Here is a 14371-nt window from a genome sequence, read left to right on the forward strand (position 1 = left end):
TATGGATAGCCCTTTGGGTTTCAACCCGACCTAATTTAAGTTGCATCTTAAACAGAGTGGGGTGACATAGCACAGAACAGAACTCTTTATTTACATTTTAACTTGGCTGCCCCAAACCCTGTAGAATGATTGACAGAATGCACTCAGAAATGCACAGTAATGCCAGCTAACACAGAACCACTCCAGTCCTATGAAAGAGATTACGCATCTCCACTATAGTCTCCTTTAACCTCGGGGCCTAGCAAGGTTTATTTTTATTTTTATTTTTTTTCTGGCCCACAGATTTTATTTTATTTTATTAAATCACTGTGAGATACAGTTACAAGCTTTCATGCTTTGAGTTACAATCACACAATGATCAAACACTCATCCTTCCACCAGTGCACATTCCCCACCACGAATATCCCCAGTATACCCTCCCTTTCTCACCTTCCCACTGCCTCCATGGCAGATGATTTACCCTATACTCTCTCTCTACTTTGGGCATTATGGTTTGCAATACAGATACTGAGAGGTCATCACGTTTGGTCCATTATCTACTTTCAGCACACATCTCCGGTCCTGACTGATTCCTTCAACCTTCATTTTCTTAGTGATTTCTTCTCCTTCTCACCCCCCTCACTCGTGAGGCAGGTTTCTGGCTACGGAGAAATCTTCCTGACCCTGTGACTACTGTCCTTGTGTGTCAGTCTCATGTTATGTTATATTATACTACACAAGTAGTGAAGTCCTTTATGTCTGTCCCTCCTTTCTGACTCATTTCATTTAGCATGACACTCTCCATGTCTATCTACTTATAAGCAAATTTCATGACTTTATCTCTCCTAGCAGCTGCATAGTATTCCACTGTGTAGATGTACCAAATTTTTTTTAACCAGTCTTCTGTTCTCAGGCACTCAGGTTGTTTCCAGATTTTAGTTATTGTGAATAGTGCTGCAATGAACATATAGGTATAGATGTCATTTCTACTGTACTTTTTTTGCACCGTCGGGATATATTCCCAGAAGGAGAGTCTCTTTCTCCCCACATCCACGCCAGCACTGGTTGCTTTTGTTCTTTTGAATGTGTGCTAGTCTCTATGATGCGAGATGATATCTCATTGTTATTTTGATTTGCATCTCCCTGATGATTAGTGATGTGGAACATTTTTCCATGTGCCTTTTGGCCATTTCTATTTCTTTTTTTAAAATTAATTTATTTTTTAATTAGTGAATCACCATGAGGTTACAGATCTACACATTTTCGTGCTTATGTTTCTCTCATACAATGTTCAAGAACCCATCCCTCCACCAGTGCCCATTCTCCACTACCAATAAACCCAGTATCCCTCCCACCCCCCAATCCCATCTTCCCCCACGCCACTCTACCTCTGTGGCAGGGTATTCCCTTTTGTTCTCTTTCTCCAATTGGGTGTTGTGGTTTGCAATAGGGGTATGGAGTGGTCATTGTGTAAAAAGCATTGATCACATATATGAAGACCATCGTGCACTCACCTTCACTTTGGCATTGAAGAATGACTTGGGCATGAATTGGATTGGAAGGTGGGAAGACATAAAGCGTGGGCCTTTCTTATCCTTCAATGCATTATACCCCCCATCTATCTCTAACCATGGGTTACGGTCCCAGATAGGCACAGATTGAATCCACTTGGGATCGCCTTTGGAACGAATCAGGGAAAGAATCTCTGCCATCCAATGTGTTCCTAAATAAAGAGCAGAAAATGAAGATCAGGCATTTTCTTTGACTTTTAAAAAAGTATCGTACTAATTACAGGACAAAAGAGACACCATTTTCACAGATAGACTGTAGTTCTATCAACAAAAATTGAGATCTGAAAGCAACCAAATTCCTGCAAACAGGTAAGTGGATGAAAAAGATGAGAACTATACAGACAGTGAGGAATCCTAGTCATCTGGGAGAAGAGATGAAGTCCAACTCTTCTCATCTAATGTGGAAGTAATTGTGAAATTAAATACCAGGTGACAGAGACACAGCAGTGAATCCTGGGAGACAACAGCTGGCTGGAGATTTTTCCAGACCCCATACAGAGTCAATTCCATCGCGGCACCTCCATTGGAGGGGGTGTGCTCTCTCCTTTCGTGTCTCCCTTTTGTGTCTCCCTGCCTGCTTGGGGTCCTGGCTGTCACACCCATGATCTGACTCTGGATGCCATCTCAGCATATCAACGGCCTTGATCCAGAGACTCCCAAATGAATCTTAAAGTGGATTAGCTCCCTACAGAGATGTCTCTGGATCCGAACCATTTGCAATTTTAGAATTCCAATAGTATGTGGCAGCTTTTGCAGACTCATGACCTTTCATGATATTCACAATAAGCAATAGAAAATAATTTTTTTTAAATTTATTTATTTTTAATTAGAGAATCACCGTGAGGGTACAGTTACAGATTTATACACTTTTGTGCTTATACTTCCCTCATACAAAGTTTGGGAACCCATCCCTTCACCAGTGCCCATTCTCCACCACCCGTAAACCCAGTGTCCCTCCCACCCTCCCCAATCCCATCTCCCCCCCACCCCACCCTGCCACTGTGGCAGGGCATTCCCTTCTGTTTTCTCTCTCTAATTAGCTGTTGTGGTTTGCAATAAAGGTGTTGAGTGGCCGCTGTGCTCAGTCTCTAGCCCTCATTCAGCCCGCAACTCCCTTCCCCCACATGGCCTTCGACTACAATGTAGTTGGTGATCGCTTCTCTGAGTTGCCCTTTCCCCGGAACGTGAGGCCAGCCTCGAAGCCATGGAGTCAACCTCCTGGTACTTATTTCTACAGTTCTTGGGTGTTAGTCTCCCACTCTGTAATTCTATATACCATAGATGAGTGCAATCTTTCTATGTCTGTCTCTCTCTTTCTGACTCATTTCACTCAGCATGAAACTTTTCATGCCCATCCACTTAACTACAAAATTCTTGACCTCCTTTTTTCTAACAGCTGCATAGTATTCCATTGTATAGATGTACCAAAGTTTCCTCAACCAGTCATCCGTTTTGGGGCATTCGGGTTTTTTCCAGATTCTGGCTATTGTAAACAGTGCTGCGATGAACATACATGTGCAGATGTTGTTTAGATTGTACTTTTAAGCAATAGAAAATAAATTATCTAGCATCTACTCATGGAAGGCAGGCTTGTACTGTGGTGGAAAAATTCAAAATATTGGTGGTGAAAACGTGTAATGGTGTTGGGACTGGTGTTGAAACATTAAATGTAATCAACTAATGTGAACAAACTTATAGAAAATAAAAATTTTTAAAGAATAAAATAAATAAATAAAAATAAACATCAGGTTATATAACTGATAGATAATCAATCAAGAAAATAAACAAGAAAGTAAAATAGACGGACTCTAGGAAATCTGTGCCTTAGTCTGCGGTTAGTTTTGATGTTACCGAGGGGCCAGTGGGTCAGCAGTGGTGCAGGGGTGTTGGCAGTTTGGTGTTATGTTTGGAATGGTGCAGTGTATCCCTAAACAGAAACATTTATTCTCTTGAAACCCTCTGGTACATTAGTAAGCAAAAGGCAATTGTCACAGTGCTTGGGACTTGCCTGGAGTTTTCCGCCCATTTCCCCATAGTTCTCTTTGTAAGAAAGTCTTGACTTACAAGAAGGAACTTTATATCTGGTTATAAACATTCAAGCAGGACCTTCTACCAAATCCATATAAACTATTCTTTTTCCCCTCCCTTTACTCCGTAATAACCACCCGTATTTTTCTGTTTTCATGAGCTCCGGTACAGCAGGTATCCTTCTTAAATACACCAGCAAGTAGTTTGTCCTTGTGTGACTGGTCGTTGGACAAAATACAGTCTGCTGGACTCAATACTCAGTTGCGAGCACACAAAATCTTGTGGCTGTTTCAGAACTTCACTCCTTCACAAAAGGTTTAAGAATATGCCCTGAGATGTTTGTGCTACGTTTTAACTACACATTGTCAAGTCATACGTTCTTGACTTTGACTCTGCCTCTGTCTCTGTGCCCAGTGGTCTTTTCTGTGCACTTACTCTGTCCCTGACCTCAGCCTCAGTCCTCATTTGTTTCCCTTCCTTCATATAAATAGCATCTGGATATACATAGCAGCCTAGCATCACAGCCTCAGGACCAACCCCAGAAGATTGCTGCATCATCATCATCATCATCATCATCATCATCATCATCATCATCATCATCATCATCGTCATCATCATCGTCATCGTCATCATCATCATCCCATTGATCGTGGAATTTCTTTTTTTTATTATTAGTGAATCACCAGTGAGTTACAGTTACAAACTTGTGAACTTTCATGTTTGCATTTTGTTTATATCCATCCACCAGTGCCCAGTCCCCTCCACCAATGTTCCCAGTATCCCTCCCAGCCTCACATCCCATCCCCCCCACCCCACCCCACCTCTGTGGCAGGGCATTTCCCTTGTTCTCTCTTTCTCCTTTTGGGTGTTGTGGTTTCAACAGAGGCACTATGTGTCCATCGTGTTTGGTCTATATTCTATTTTCAGAGTGCATCTCCCATCCCGTGCGGGTCCTCAAACCACACTTTACCTGGTGTTCCCTTCTCTATGTGAGCTGCCAGTTCCTCCAGCATGTGGAGCCAGCTTCCAAACCTTGGAGCCAATCTCCTTGTACTTATCTCTACTATTCTTGGGTGTTAGTCTCCTATTCTGTTATTTTATTTTGTATTCCACAGATAAGTACAATCTTTCTATGTCTGTCTCTCTCTTTCTGACTCATTTCACTTTCCATGATACTTTCCATTTTGATGCACTTACATGCAAATTTCATGACTTCATCTTTTCTAAGAGCTGCATAGTATTCCACTGTGTAGTTATACCAAAGTTTCTTTAACCAGTCATCCGTTCTCGGGCACTCAGGTTTTTTTCCAGATTCTGGCTATTGTAAACAGTGCTGCAATGAACATATAGGTGCAGATGTCATTTAGACTGTACTTTTTTGCCTTTCCAGGATATATTCCCAGAAGTGGTATTGCTGGGTCGAATGGGAACTCAATTTCTAATTTTTTGAGAAGCGTCCATACTGTTTGCCAAAAGGGCTGAACCAGTCGACATTCCCACCAGCAATGTAGAAGGGTCCCTTTTTCCCCACATCCCCGCCAACAGCAGTTACTTTTGTTCTTTTGGATGTGTGTCATTCTTTGTGGTGTGAGGTGGTATCTCATAGTTGTTTTGATCTGTATCTCTCTGATGATTAGTGATGAAGAGCATTTTTTCATGTGCCTTTTTGCCATTCTTATTTCTTTCTTGAAAAAGTTTCTGTTCAGTTCCATCCCCCATTTTTTGATGGGGTTGGGAGTTTTCTTCTTGTAGATTCCAACTGGTGCCTTGTATATCCTTGATATCAGCCCCTTATCTGATGGGTACTGGGTGAATATTCTTTCCCATTCTGTAGATTGTCTTTGTACTTTGGTCACTGTATCTTTTGCAGTGTAGAAGCTTCTTAGTTTAATATAGTCCCATTTGTTTATCTCTGTTTCCACTTGGTTGGTCATTGGCATGTCGTCTTTGAATATACCAATAGCTTCAATGTCGTGGAGAGTTTTGCCAACCTTGTCTTCAATGTACCTTATGGATTCTGGTCTGATGTTGAGGTCTTTAATCCATTTTGCTCTGAATTTTGTGCATGGTGATAGGTCTAGATCTAAACCCATTTTTTTACAAGTGGTTGTCCAGTTATGCCAGCACCATTTGTTGAAGAGGATTTCTTTGCTCCACTTTGCATTTCTTGCTCCATTATCAAAGATTAGATGTTCATACAATTGGGGTTGTGTGTAGGGATATTCCACCCTGTTCCATTAGTCTACGTATCTGCCTTTGGACAAGTACCATGCTGTTTTGATTATTACCGCTTTATAATAGAGTTTGAGGTTGGGGAGGATGATGCCTCCCATCGTCCTTTTCCCTAGAATTGCTTTAGCTATTCATGGGCGTTTATTGTTCCATATGAATTTCAGAAGTGTTTGCTCCATTTCTTTGAGGTTTTTCATGGGTATCCTTATAGGGATCACATTGAATCTGTACAGTGCTTTGGGGAGTATTGCCATTTGGACAATGTTCATTCTTCCTATCCATGAGCAAGGAATATGTTTCCATTTTTTCGTGTCCTCTTTTATTTCATTGATTAGGGTTTTGTAGTTTTCTTTGTAGAGATCCTTTACGTCCTTGGTTAAACTGATTCCGAGGTACTTGATTTTCTGGGGCACGATTGTGAATGGGATTTTTTTTATGTCACTTTCCTCTGTTTTGTTATTTGTGTATAGGAAGGCCATGGATTTTTGGGTATTGATTTTATAACTTGCGACTTTACTATACAAATCTATTGTTTCTAAGAGTTTCTTGGTAGAGGTATTGGGTTTCTCGTATATCATCTGCAAATAGTGAGAGCTTGATTTCTTCCTTCCCTATCTGTATGCCCTGAATGTCTTTTTCTTGCCTAATTGCTATTGCATGAACCTCCAGTACTATGTTAAAGAGAAGTGGTGAGAGTGGATATCCTTGTCTCGTCCCTGATCTTAGAGGGAAAGCCCTTAGTTTTTCTCCATTGAGGATGATGCTTGCTGTAGGTTTGTGGCAGATGGCTTTGACTATCTTGAGGAAAGTTCCTTCTAAACCCATTTTGGTGAGAGATTTCATAATAAATGTGTGCTGGATCTTGTCAAATGCTTTTTATGCATCTATTGAAATGATCATATGATTTTTATCTTTGCTTTTGTTGATATGGTGGATTATGTTTATTGATTTCCGAATGTTAAACCATCCTGAATCCCTGGGATGAATCCCACTTGGTCATGGTGTATGATCTTTTTGATGAGTTGTTAAATTTTATTTGCTAATATTTTGTTGAGGATCTTTGCATCAGTGTTCATTAGGGATATTGGCCTGTAGTTTTCCTTCTTAGTGGTGTCTTTGTTTGCTTTTGGTATTAGGGAGATATGTACCTCATAGAAACTGTTTGGGAGAGTTCTTGTTTCTTCAATTTCCTGGAAAAGCTTGAGGAGTACTGGTAACAGGTCTTCTTTAAATGTTTGGAAGAATTCGTTAGTGAATCCATCTGGGTCTGGGCTTTTGTTTTTGGGAAGACTTTTGATTACTGTTTCAATTTTCTTGCTATTAATGGGTCTATTCAGATATTCTAAGTCTTCTTGGTTCAGTCTTGGGAGGTGATAGGAATCCAGGAAATTGTCCATTTCTTCTAGGTTCTCTTGTTTCGTGGCATACAAATCCTCAAAGTGTCTCTGATGATCTTTTAAATTTCAGTAGTTTCTGTTGTGATAACCCCTTTTTCATTTCTGATTCGGTTTATACGGGTTCTCTCTTTCTCTTTCTTTGTGAGTCTTGCTAGTGGTTTATCAATCTTGTTTTCTCAAAGAGCCAGCTCTTGATTTCATTGACCTTTCGAATTGTTTTTTGAGTTTCCATGTCGTTGATTTCTGCTCTAAGTTTTATTATTTCTTTCCTTCGGCTGGGTTGGGGTTCCCTTTGTTGATCTTTTTCTAAGGTCTTGAACTGTGAAGTCAGGTTATCTATGTAGGCCCTTTCTTCCTTCTTGAGGAATGCTTGCAAAGGTATAAATTTTCCTCTTAACACAGATTTAGCTGCATCCCATAGGTTTGGTAGCTCGTGTCTTCATTCTCTCTTTCTCTTTCTTTGTGAGTCTTGCTAGTGGTTTATCAATCTTGTTTTCTCAAAGAGCCAGTTCTTGGTTTCATAGATCTTTCGGATTTTTTTTTTGCTTTTTGGGTCACACCCAGCGACGCACAGGGGTCACTCCTGGCTCTGCACTCAGGAATTATCCCTGGCGGTGCTCAGGGGACCATATGGGATGCTGGGAATCAAACCCGGGTCGGTCGCGTGCAAGGCAAATGCCCTACCCACTGTGCTATCACTCCAGCCCCGACCTTTCGGATTTTTTTTTGAGTTTCAATGTTGTTGATTTCTGATCTAAGTTTTATTATTTCTTTCCTTCAGCTGGGTTGGGGTTCCCTTTGTTGATCTTTTTCTAAGGTCTTGAGCTGTGAAGTCAGGTTATCTATGTAGGCCCTTTCTTCCTTCTTGAGGAATGCTTGCAAGGCTATAAATGTTCCTCTTAACACAGCTTTAGCTGCGTCCCATAGGTTTTGGTAGCTTGCGTCTTCATTCTCATTTGTTTCCGGGTATCTTTTTCTTTTTTTTTTTTTAAAGAAATATTTTATTGAACCACCGTGAAAAAAAGAAAAAAAATACAAAGCTTTCAGGTTTAAGTCACAGTCAAATACTGATTAAACCCCTATCCCTTCACCAGTGCACCCGTTCCACCACCAAGAACCCCAATACACCCCCCTCCCACCCCACCCCCATCTAAGTAGCTAATGATATTCCCATTATTCTCTATATATATTGAGTACATTCCATATTTCCATACAGAACTCACTATTATTGATTGGAAATTTTCCCCAACAATCAGGCCTGCTGAATAGGCATCATCTAATAATTTCTCTTCATTGCTAAGAGTGAAGACTTTGAGTCTTCACTGCGCGGTTTTGGGTTTCTAATATTTTAGCTCAGTTCACAGTCAAAATAGATGGCTGCAAGAATCCGCTCTGGTGCCAAAATGGGTTAGGAGAACTCAGGATCACAGTCAATAGGCTCAGAGGGTCTGCTTCTCGTGCCGCGGCTCTGGTTCATCCTGTTTCCAGGTATCTTTTGATTTCATCCTTGACTTCCTTCCTGACCCACTCATTGTTTAACATTGAGTTTTTAATTTCCAGTTGTTTGATTTGGTTCTCCTCATCTGTATGTGGTTAGCTTCTATCTTCAGTGCATCGTGGTCTGAAAAAATAGTTGATATAATTTCTATCTTCTTGATTCTATTGAGGTATGTTTTGTGACCCAGCACGTAATCTATTTTAGAAAATGTTCTGTGTGCACTGGAAAAGAATGTGTACTCTTTGTTTTTTGGGTGTAAGGCCCTGTATAGGTCTGTTAGCCCTCTCTCTTCTATTTCTTCCTTCAGAACCAGTGTTTCCTTGCTAAGTTTTATTCTTGTTGGTCTATCCAGAGGTGACAAGGCAGTTTTGAAGTCTCCAACTACTATTGTATTGCTGACGATGTCCTCCTTAAAGTCTGCCAGCAGTTGTTTTAAGTATTTAGCTGGTCCAGATTAGGTGCATATATATTTAAGTGTGTGATTTCTTCCGTTGTACATAACCCTTGATAAATAGAAAATGGCCTTATCTGTCCTTTCTGATTTTTTTTCAACCTGAAATTTACATTGTTGGATACTAGTATGGCCACCCCAGGTTTTTTCAGGGAGTTGTTTGCTTTCATTATTGTTTTCCATCCTTTAACTTTGAGTCTGCATTTGTTCTGATTGTTCAGATGTGTTTCTTGTAGGCAGCAGAATGTTGGCTTCAGTTTCTGGATCCATTTTGCCACTCTGTGTCTCTTGATAGGTGCATTTAGACCATTGACATTGAGAGAGATTATTGTCATGGGGTTTTGTGCCATCTTTCTATAAGGGTTTGTTGCGGTTATGTGTTTTTTCCTCATCTTACAGGAGCCCTTTTAGTCCTTCTTTCAGGCTTGGGTTTGAATCTATCAAGTTCCTGAGCTGTTGTTTATCTATGAAATGGTGTATTTTTCCATCTAGTTTGAGTGAGAGTTTGGCTGGGTAAAGTATTCTTGGTGAAGCGTTCATTTCATTGAGTTTTTTCACTGTATCCCACCATTGTCTTTGGGCTTGGAGGGTTTCCTCCAATAGGTCTGCTGTAAATCTAAGGGGTGCTCCTTTGTATATGATTTCTTTCTTTGACCTTGCTGCTCGCAGTATTGCGTCTCTATCTGTGGAATCCGTCATTCTGACTATGATATGCCTTGGAGTGTTTCTATTAGGATTTCTTTTAGCTGACACCCTTCTGTCTTCTTGGATCTGGATGCTTGCATTCTCTAACTATGGGAACTTTTCAGCGATGATTTTTTAAAGTGGTTTTTTCATTGGGGTTGGCTCCCTGTCCTTTCGGTACTCCGATGATTCTAATGTTGTTCCTCTTGGAGTCATCTCCTAGGTCTTTGATTCACCTTAGAGCCATTTTGAGGTCTTTTCCCATTGTTTGTTGTTGCATGTACGTTTCTGCTGTTCGTTTTCAAGGTCGCTGATTCTGTCTTCAGCCGTTGACATTCTACTGTTGAGGGCACCTATTGAGTTTTTAAGTTCATCTATCAAATTCTTCATTTGTGACATTTCTTTTTGTTGTTTTATTATTTCTGCTCTCATTTTTTCCTGTATTTTCTGTTATCCGTTCCCCCATTTCTTTCACATCTTCCTTTAATTTTCTGTACGACTGTTCCACTGATTCATTGAATTCCTTGAACATCCTCAGCATTTCATCTCGGAATTCTTTGTCAGAGAGATCATACTTGTGTGTACCTCCTGTTGAGGATTCGGGGCTCTTATCTTTGTCCTCTACTCGTAGTGGAGATTTGCACTGTTTCTTCATGTTGTTGTGGATCTAACGAGGGAAAGCCTTTAGGTTCACTGGAACTGTTCCCTCTGATTGCCAGAAAAAATTCTGAATAAGATCCACAGTGGTCAACCTTTTCCTAGTTTAGAGTACTTCTTTCCTCGTGGACATTAAACTGCGACTTATGATAGGCATTTAGTGCAGCATTGGAAGAGATGTTGTTTCCAATTGGGCTGTATAAAAATTCTTGAATACACTTGTTTTTTGGTGGAACTGTAGTCAATCAAAAGATTGTTGCCGTATTGTGTTTGAGGTGGCCAGAATGCTTTCCATAAAATTAGATAATGAAGGTTGGGGTGGTGGTCCAAGGTGCTGGCAGTGGAGGATATAACTGCTGCTGCGGCCCTGGCTCCACAGACGGCCACGCCTACTTCTATGAGGCCACACCTCCTTCAGTGGAGGCCACAGCCCCAGTTAGTCCCAATGTTAATGTCCACTTTACAGGGATCCACAAGTACCTGTTAGAGGGGACCGGCAATGATCACGGGGGCGCAGAAGGTTCAGGTGAGGGCAGTGCCCACGGCCAGGAAGCCCCAGGCAGTGGAAGTAGGGGATGCAGGGCTGACAGAAGGGAAGCGCACCGATCGTGGAATTTCTTGAGCCGTCTCAGTAACGTCTCCATTCGTCCTAGCCCTGAGATTTTAGAAGTCTCTCTTTACTCATCCTTTCCAATGGTACCACATTGGAGGCTCTTTCAGGATCAGGGGAATGAGAACCATCATTATTTCTGGTTTTGGCATATGAATACACCATGGGGAATATGCGAGGTTCTCCCATGTGAGCAAGAAACTCTTGATAGCTTGACAAGTTCTCCCAGAGAGAGTAGGCTTTAAGGCGGCTCTGGATATTGGCCGTTGGTAGGATTACATGGCACCGGAGGCAGTCCCTGGGTGTGACCGCCTAGCTACTCGAGAATGAGGAATCTGGGCAGAAGAGGCCCAGTCCCGATCCGAGCATGCTTGAGGGTCTCAGCCCTGGGTCCTACACACCTGGGTTCCTCTGCTGGTTCCTTCATGCATGAGGTTCGTCTGAACGTGTGGAGAGGGGCCTTGAGCATGGCTGTGGCTAGGCTCTGGAGGTCTTCGGCCATGGGAGCTCTGCTTGGGGTGGGGAGGGAAACTGAAGCCCACCCCCTCCGAGGGGCCCCAGGGAAGAGAGCCAGGCGCGCGGGCAAGAGACTCTCTGCCAAGGTGCACCACTGGCCTGTCTTGCTTGCCACGCCGGGGAGGTGGAGCACGAGTGCATGTGTTAGTACCCGAAAGATGGTGAACTATGCCTGGGCAGGGCGAAGCCAGAAGAAACTCTGGTAGAGGTCCATAGTGATGCTGATGTGCAAATCAATCGTATGATCTGGGTAAAGGGGTGAAAGACTAATTGAACCATCTAGTATCTGGTTCCCTCCGAAGTTTCCCTCAGGATAGCTGGCGCTCTCAGTTGGGATACCGAGGATGCCGAGGAAGAGATGCAAGCCGGATAAATCTCAGAGGTACATGTATGTTTAGGCTGAGTACTATGGGCTCTCATAGAATGGGGGACAGGCCAGGTCCCCTCCCTGCTGAAGATCCAGCATCTGCACCCACCTCCCCCAGAGCTGGAGCCATGCAAACGTCCCAACTTCACTGCTTCACAACTCATCTCTGCAGAGATGCCAGGCCAATGAAAAGCCCAGGTACTTAGTTTTTGGGCCTGAAAACTCTGGGTTCTTCTTGGAGTGGAGGAAATCAGCCTCCCCCACCCTGCTGTACTGCTGGAAGTCCCACAAGCAACTCAGTTCCTTATAAACAAGGCCCAGCTTTACAATTTTTGGGAAGCTGCAAGCCAAACCAAGATGCTGAATCCAATCGGCCCCGTTCTATAGATCCTGGACTTCTTGAGTGTGCAGTCACATAGGGGGGCTGAGCTACCCCTCCACATTCACAATACTGACAGCTCATTAGAGCACACCAAATTAACATAGAAAGTAACATAGAAGTCGACGAAGCTCAATTTTAAAATACAATAACAGAGAAGCAAAACTACAGAGAAACAACTTGGTAAAACCTCAGACAAACATTTTCACCCCATTGTAAGACAACAATTTTCACAAATTTTGTTAATGCAGCATTATTGTTATCTCATTTACTATTGGATTGCAGCAAATAATATAAATCAATTAATTATTTTGTGCCTGCTAAAAGGCAGACGTCGTGGGGTAGGGGGAAGCAATCTAAGAACAAGGTAGAGGGAAGGTCACAATGGTGCTGGGATAGGTTTGGAACACAAATTCCTGAAACAACAGTAGTATGAACAACTCTGTGAACCACAGTGTCTACATAAATCTTAAATTGAAAAACTAAAAACAAATGAATAGCATCTGGACAGGGGTGTCAGCACAATGGGCTGGATCAAATGTCGGACATGCTTGAGGCCCTGAGTTAAATAACTGTGTGAACTACCCCAGCCCCAGAACACTTGGGAGAGTCTTCTAGATCCCTAAAAATGCTATGATACCTACCAAAGATATAACACCAGCATCAATCAACTAACTCATTCTTCCAGGCCCTTCATTTTCTGACCACTGCTCACATTTATATCTTTCCCTGCAAACAACCTGTTCAGTAAACAGTTTTACATGCATTTTTTAAAAAAATATATATATACATATAACACCATGATTTTCTATATTGTTTATAATACACTTGTTTCAGGCATTAAATGTCCCAACACAAACATGCCTACCTCCAGCGTGACCTTCTCCTCCACCAATGTCCCTGATAACCAACCCACCATCTCAACCTACCCTCTTAGAAGGTACAACAATTTTACTTCCTATGGTTTGTTACAACACAAAGGTAAATGGAATTATACAAACTAAGGTCGATAAAAGTTTATTTGTTTTCACTGTTAGAATTTCATGATGGTGTTACTGTATCACTGAGGATTTCCTGAGTAGTTTGGTGCTAGTTGATCACATTCATTGCTAGCATCTCAGTTTAGATGGTACTTTTCTTCTCTTTAAATTCACTAATAAAAATTTTTAAAAAACAGTCTTTAGTTCACACCTCACAACTGAGAAGTGAAACTCTACTTTCGGGACACGACATGATCATCGGACTATATGCACTATGTAGTGACGCTGCTACAGTTCCCAGCTAATCAACAACAAAGCTCCCTTCTACGTCTTTGATTAGCTTCCTCTGGAATTCTACATCTTGTCCTTAGTTAAACACTTGACACAGTCTTAAGATTTCATCTGTGGGCTCCCAGAGCCTGGATAGCCACCACCCAACACTGTTAGGATGTCTCTGTTCCAGGCCCATGCCCAGTTCCCTGGACACTGGGGGTCTGGCCTATAGAAAGTCTCTCTTTCTCTAATGTCCATGGACAAGCCACAACCTGTCTCTGCACCTGCTACAGCTGCCTTACCTGATTTAGGATAGGTTAGCAGCAAGACATCTTCATCCGTAAACAAAAAATTATGCCACTCTTCTGTCATGAAAGCAGGTGTGAAAATCACAGTTGGAAAAAATACACCATTAATCCTTTTATTTTCACCAGACATTCTAGTTGCTTGACTTCAGAGGAATGTGTTATCCACAGTTGCAGTTTGCTTCATTGATTGTAAGATCAATATTATAATATGTTCCAAATAATCCCTAAGGCAGGTGCAACAGTCATGATATTATGCAACTGTGAGGTAACTCAGGAGACATTCTGTGGAAATATGAGTATGATTCTTGAGAAGGAACCTCTAATTCAATAACATCTCGAGAATGTAGGATATGGGGTGCTTAAAATGTTTTTAAAGAATGGTTTTAGAGACAGTGTAGATAAGTGGATTGACATATCATGCTAAGTGAAATGAATCAGAGA

The 14371-nt window shown here is 41.7% G+C and overlaps 1 protein-coding gene across 1 annotated transcript in view; it reads right to left on the bottom strand.

The window, feature by feature from the left end:
• The window catches only part of LOC101555003 (sulfotransferase 2A1-like), a 32136-nt gene extending 18076 nt beyond the window's left edge, over positions 1–14060 (bottom strand). Inside the window, exons 1-2 of the mRNA XM_055146189.1 lie at positions 13925–14060; positions 1494–1702 (exon numbers count right to left, since the gene is read on the bottom strand). Coding sequence (XP_055002164.1) covers positions 1494–1702; positions 13925–14060 — 345 coding nt within the window. The remainder of the gene's footprint in view (positions 1–1493; positions 1703–13924) is intronic.
• Positions 14061–14371: the final 311 nt, after the last annotated feature.

This window comes from Sorex araneus, chromosome 8 (genome assembly GCF_027595985.1).
Source record: "Sorex araneus isolate mSorAra2 chromosome 8, mSorAra2.pri, whole genome shotgun sequence".
NCBI classification, from domain to species: Eukaryota; Metazoa; Chordata; class Mammalia; order Eulipotyphla; family Soricidae; genus Sorex; species Sorex araneus.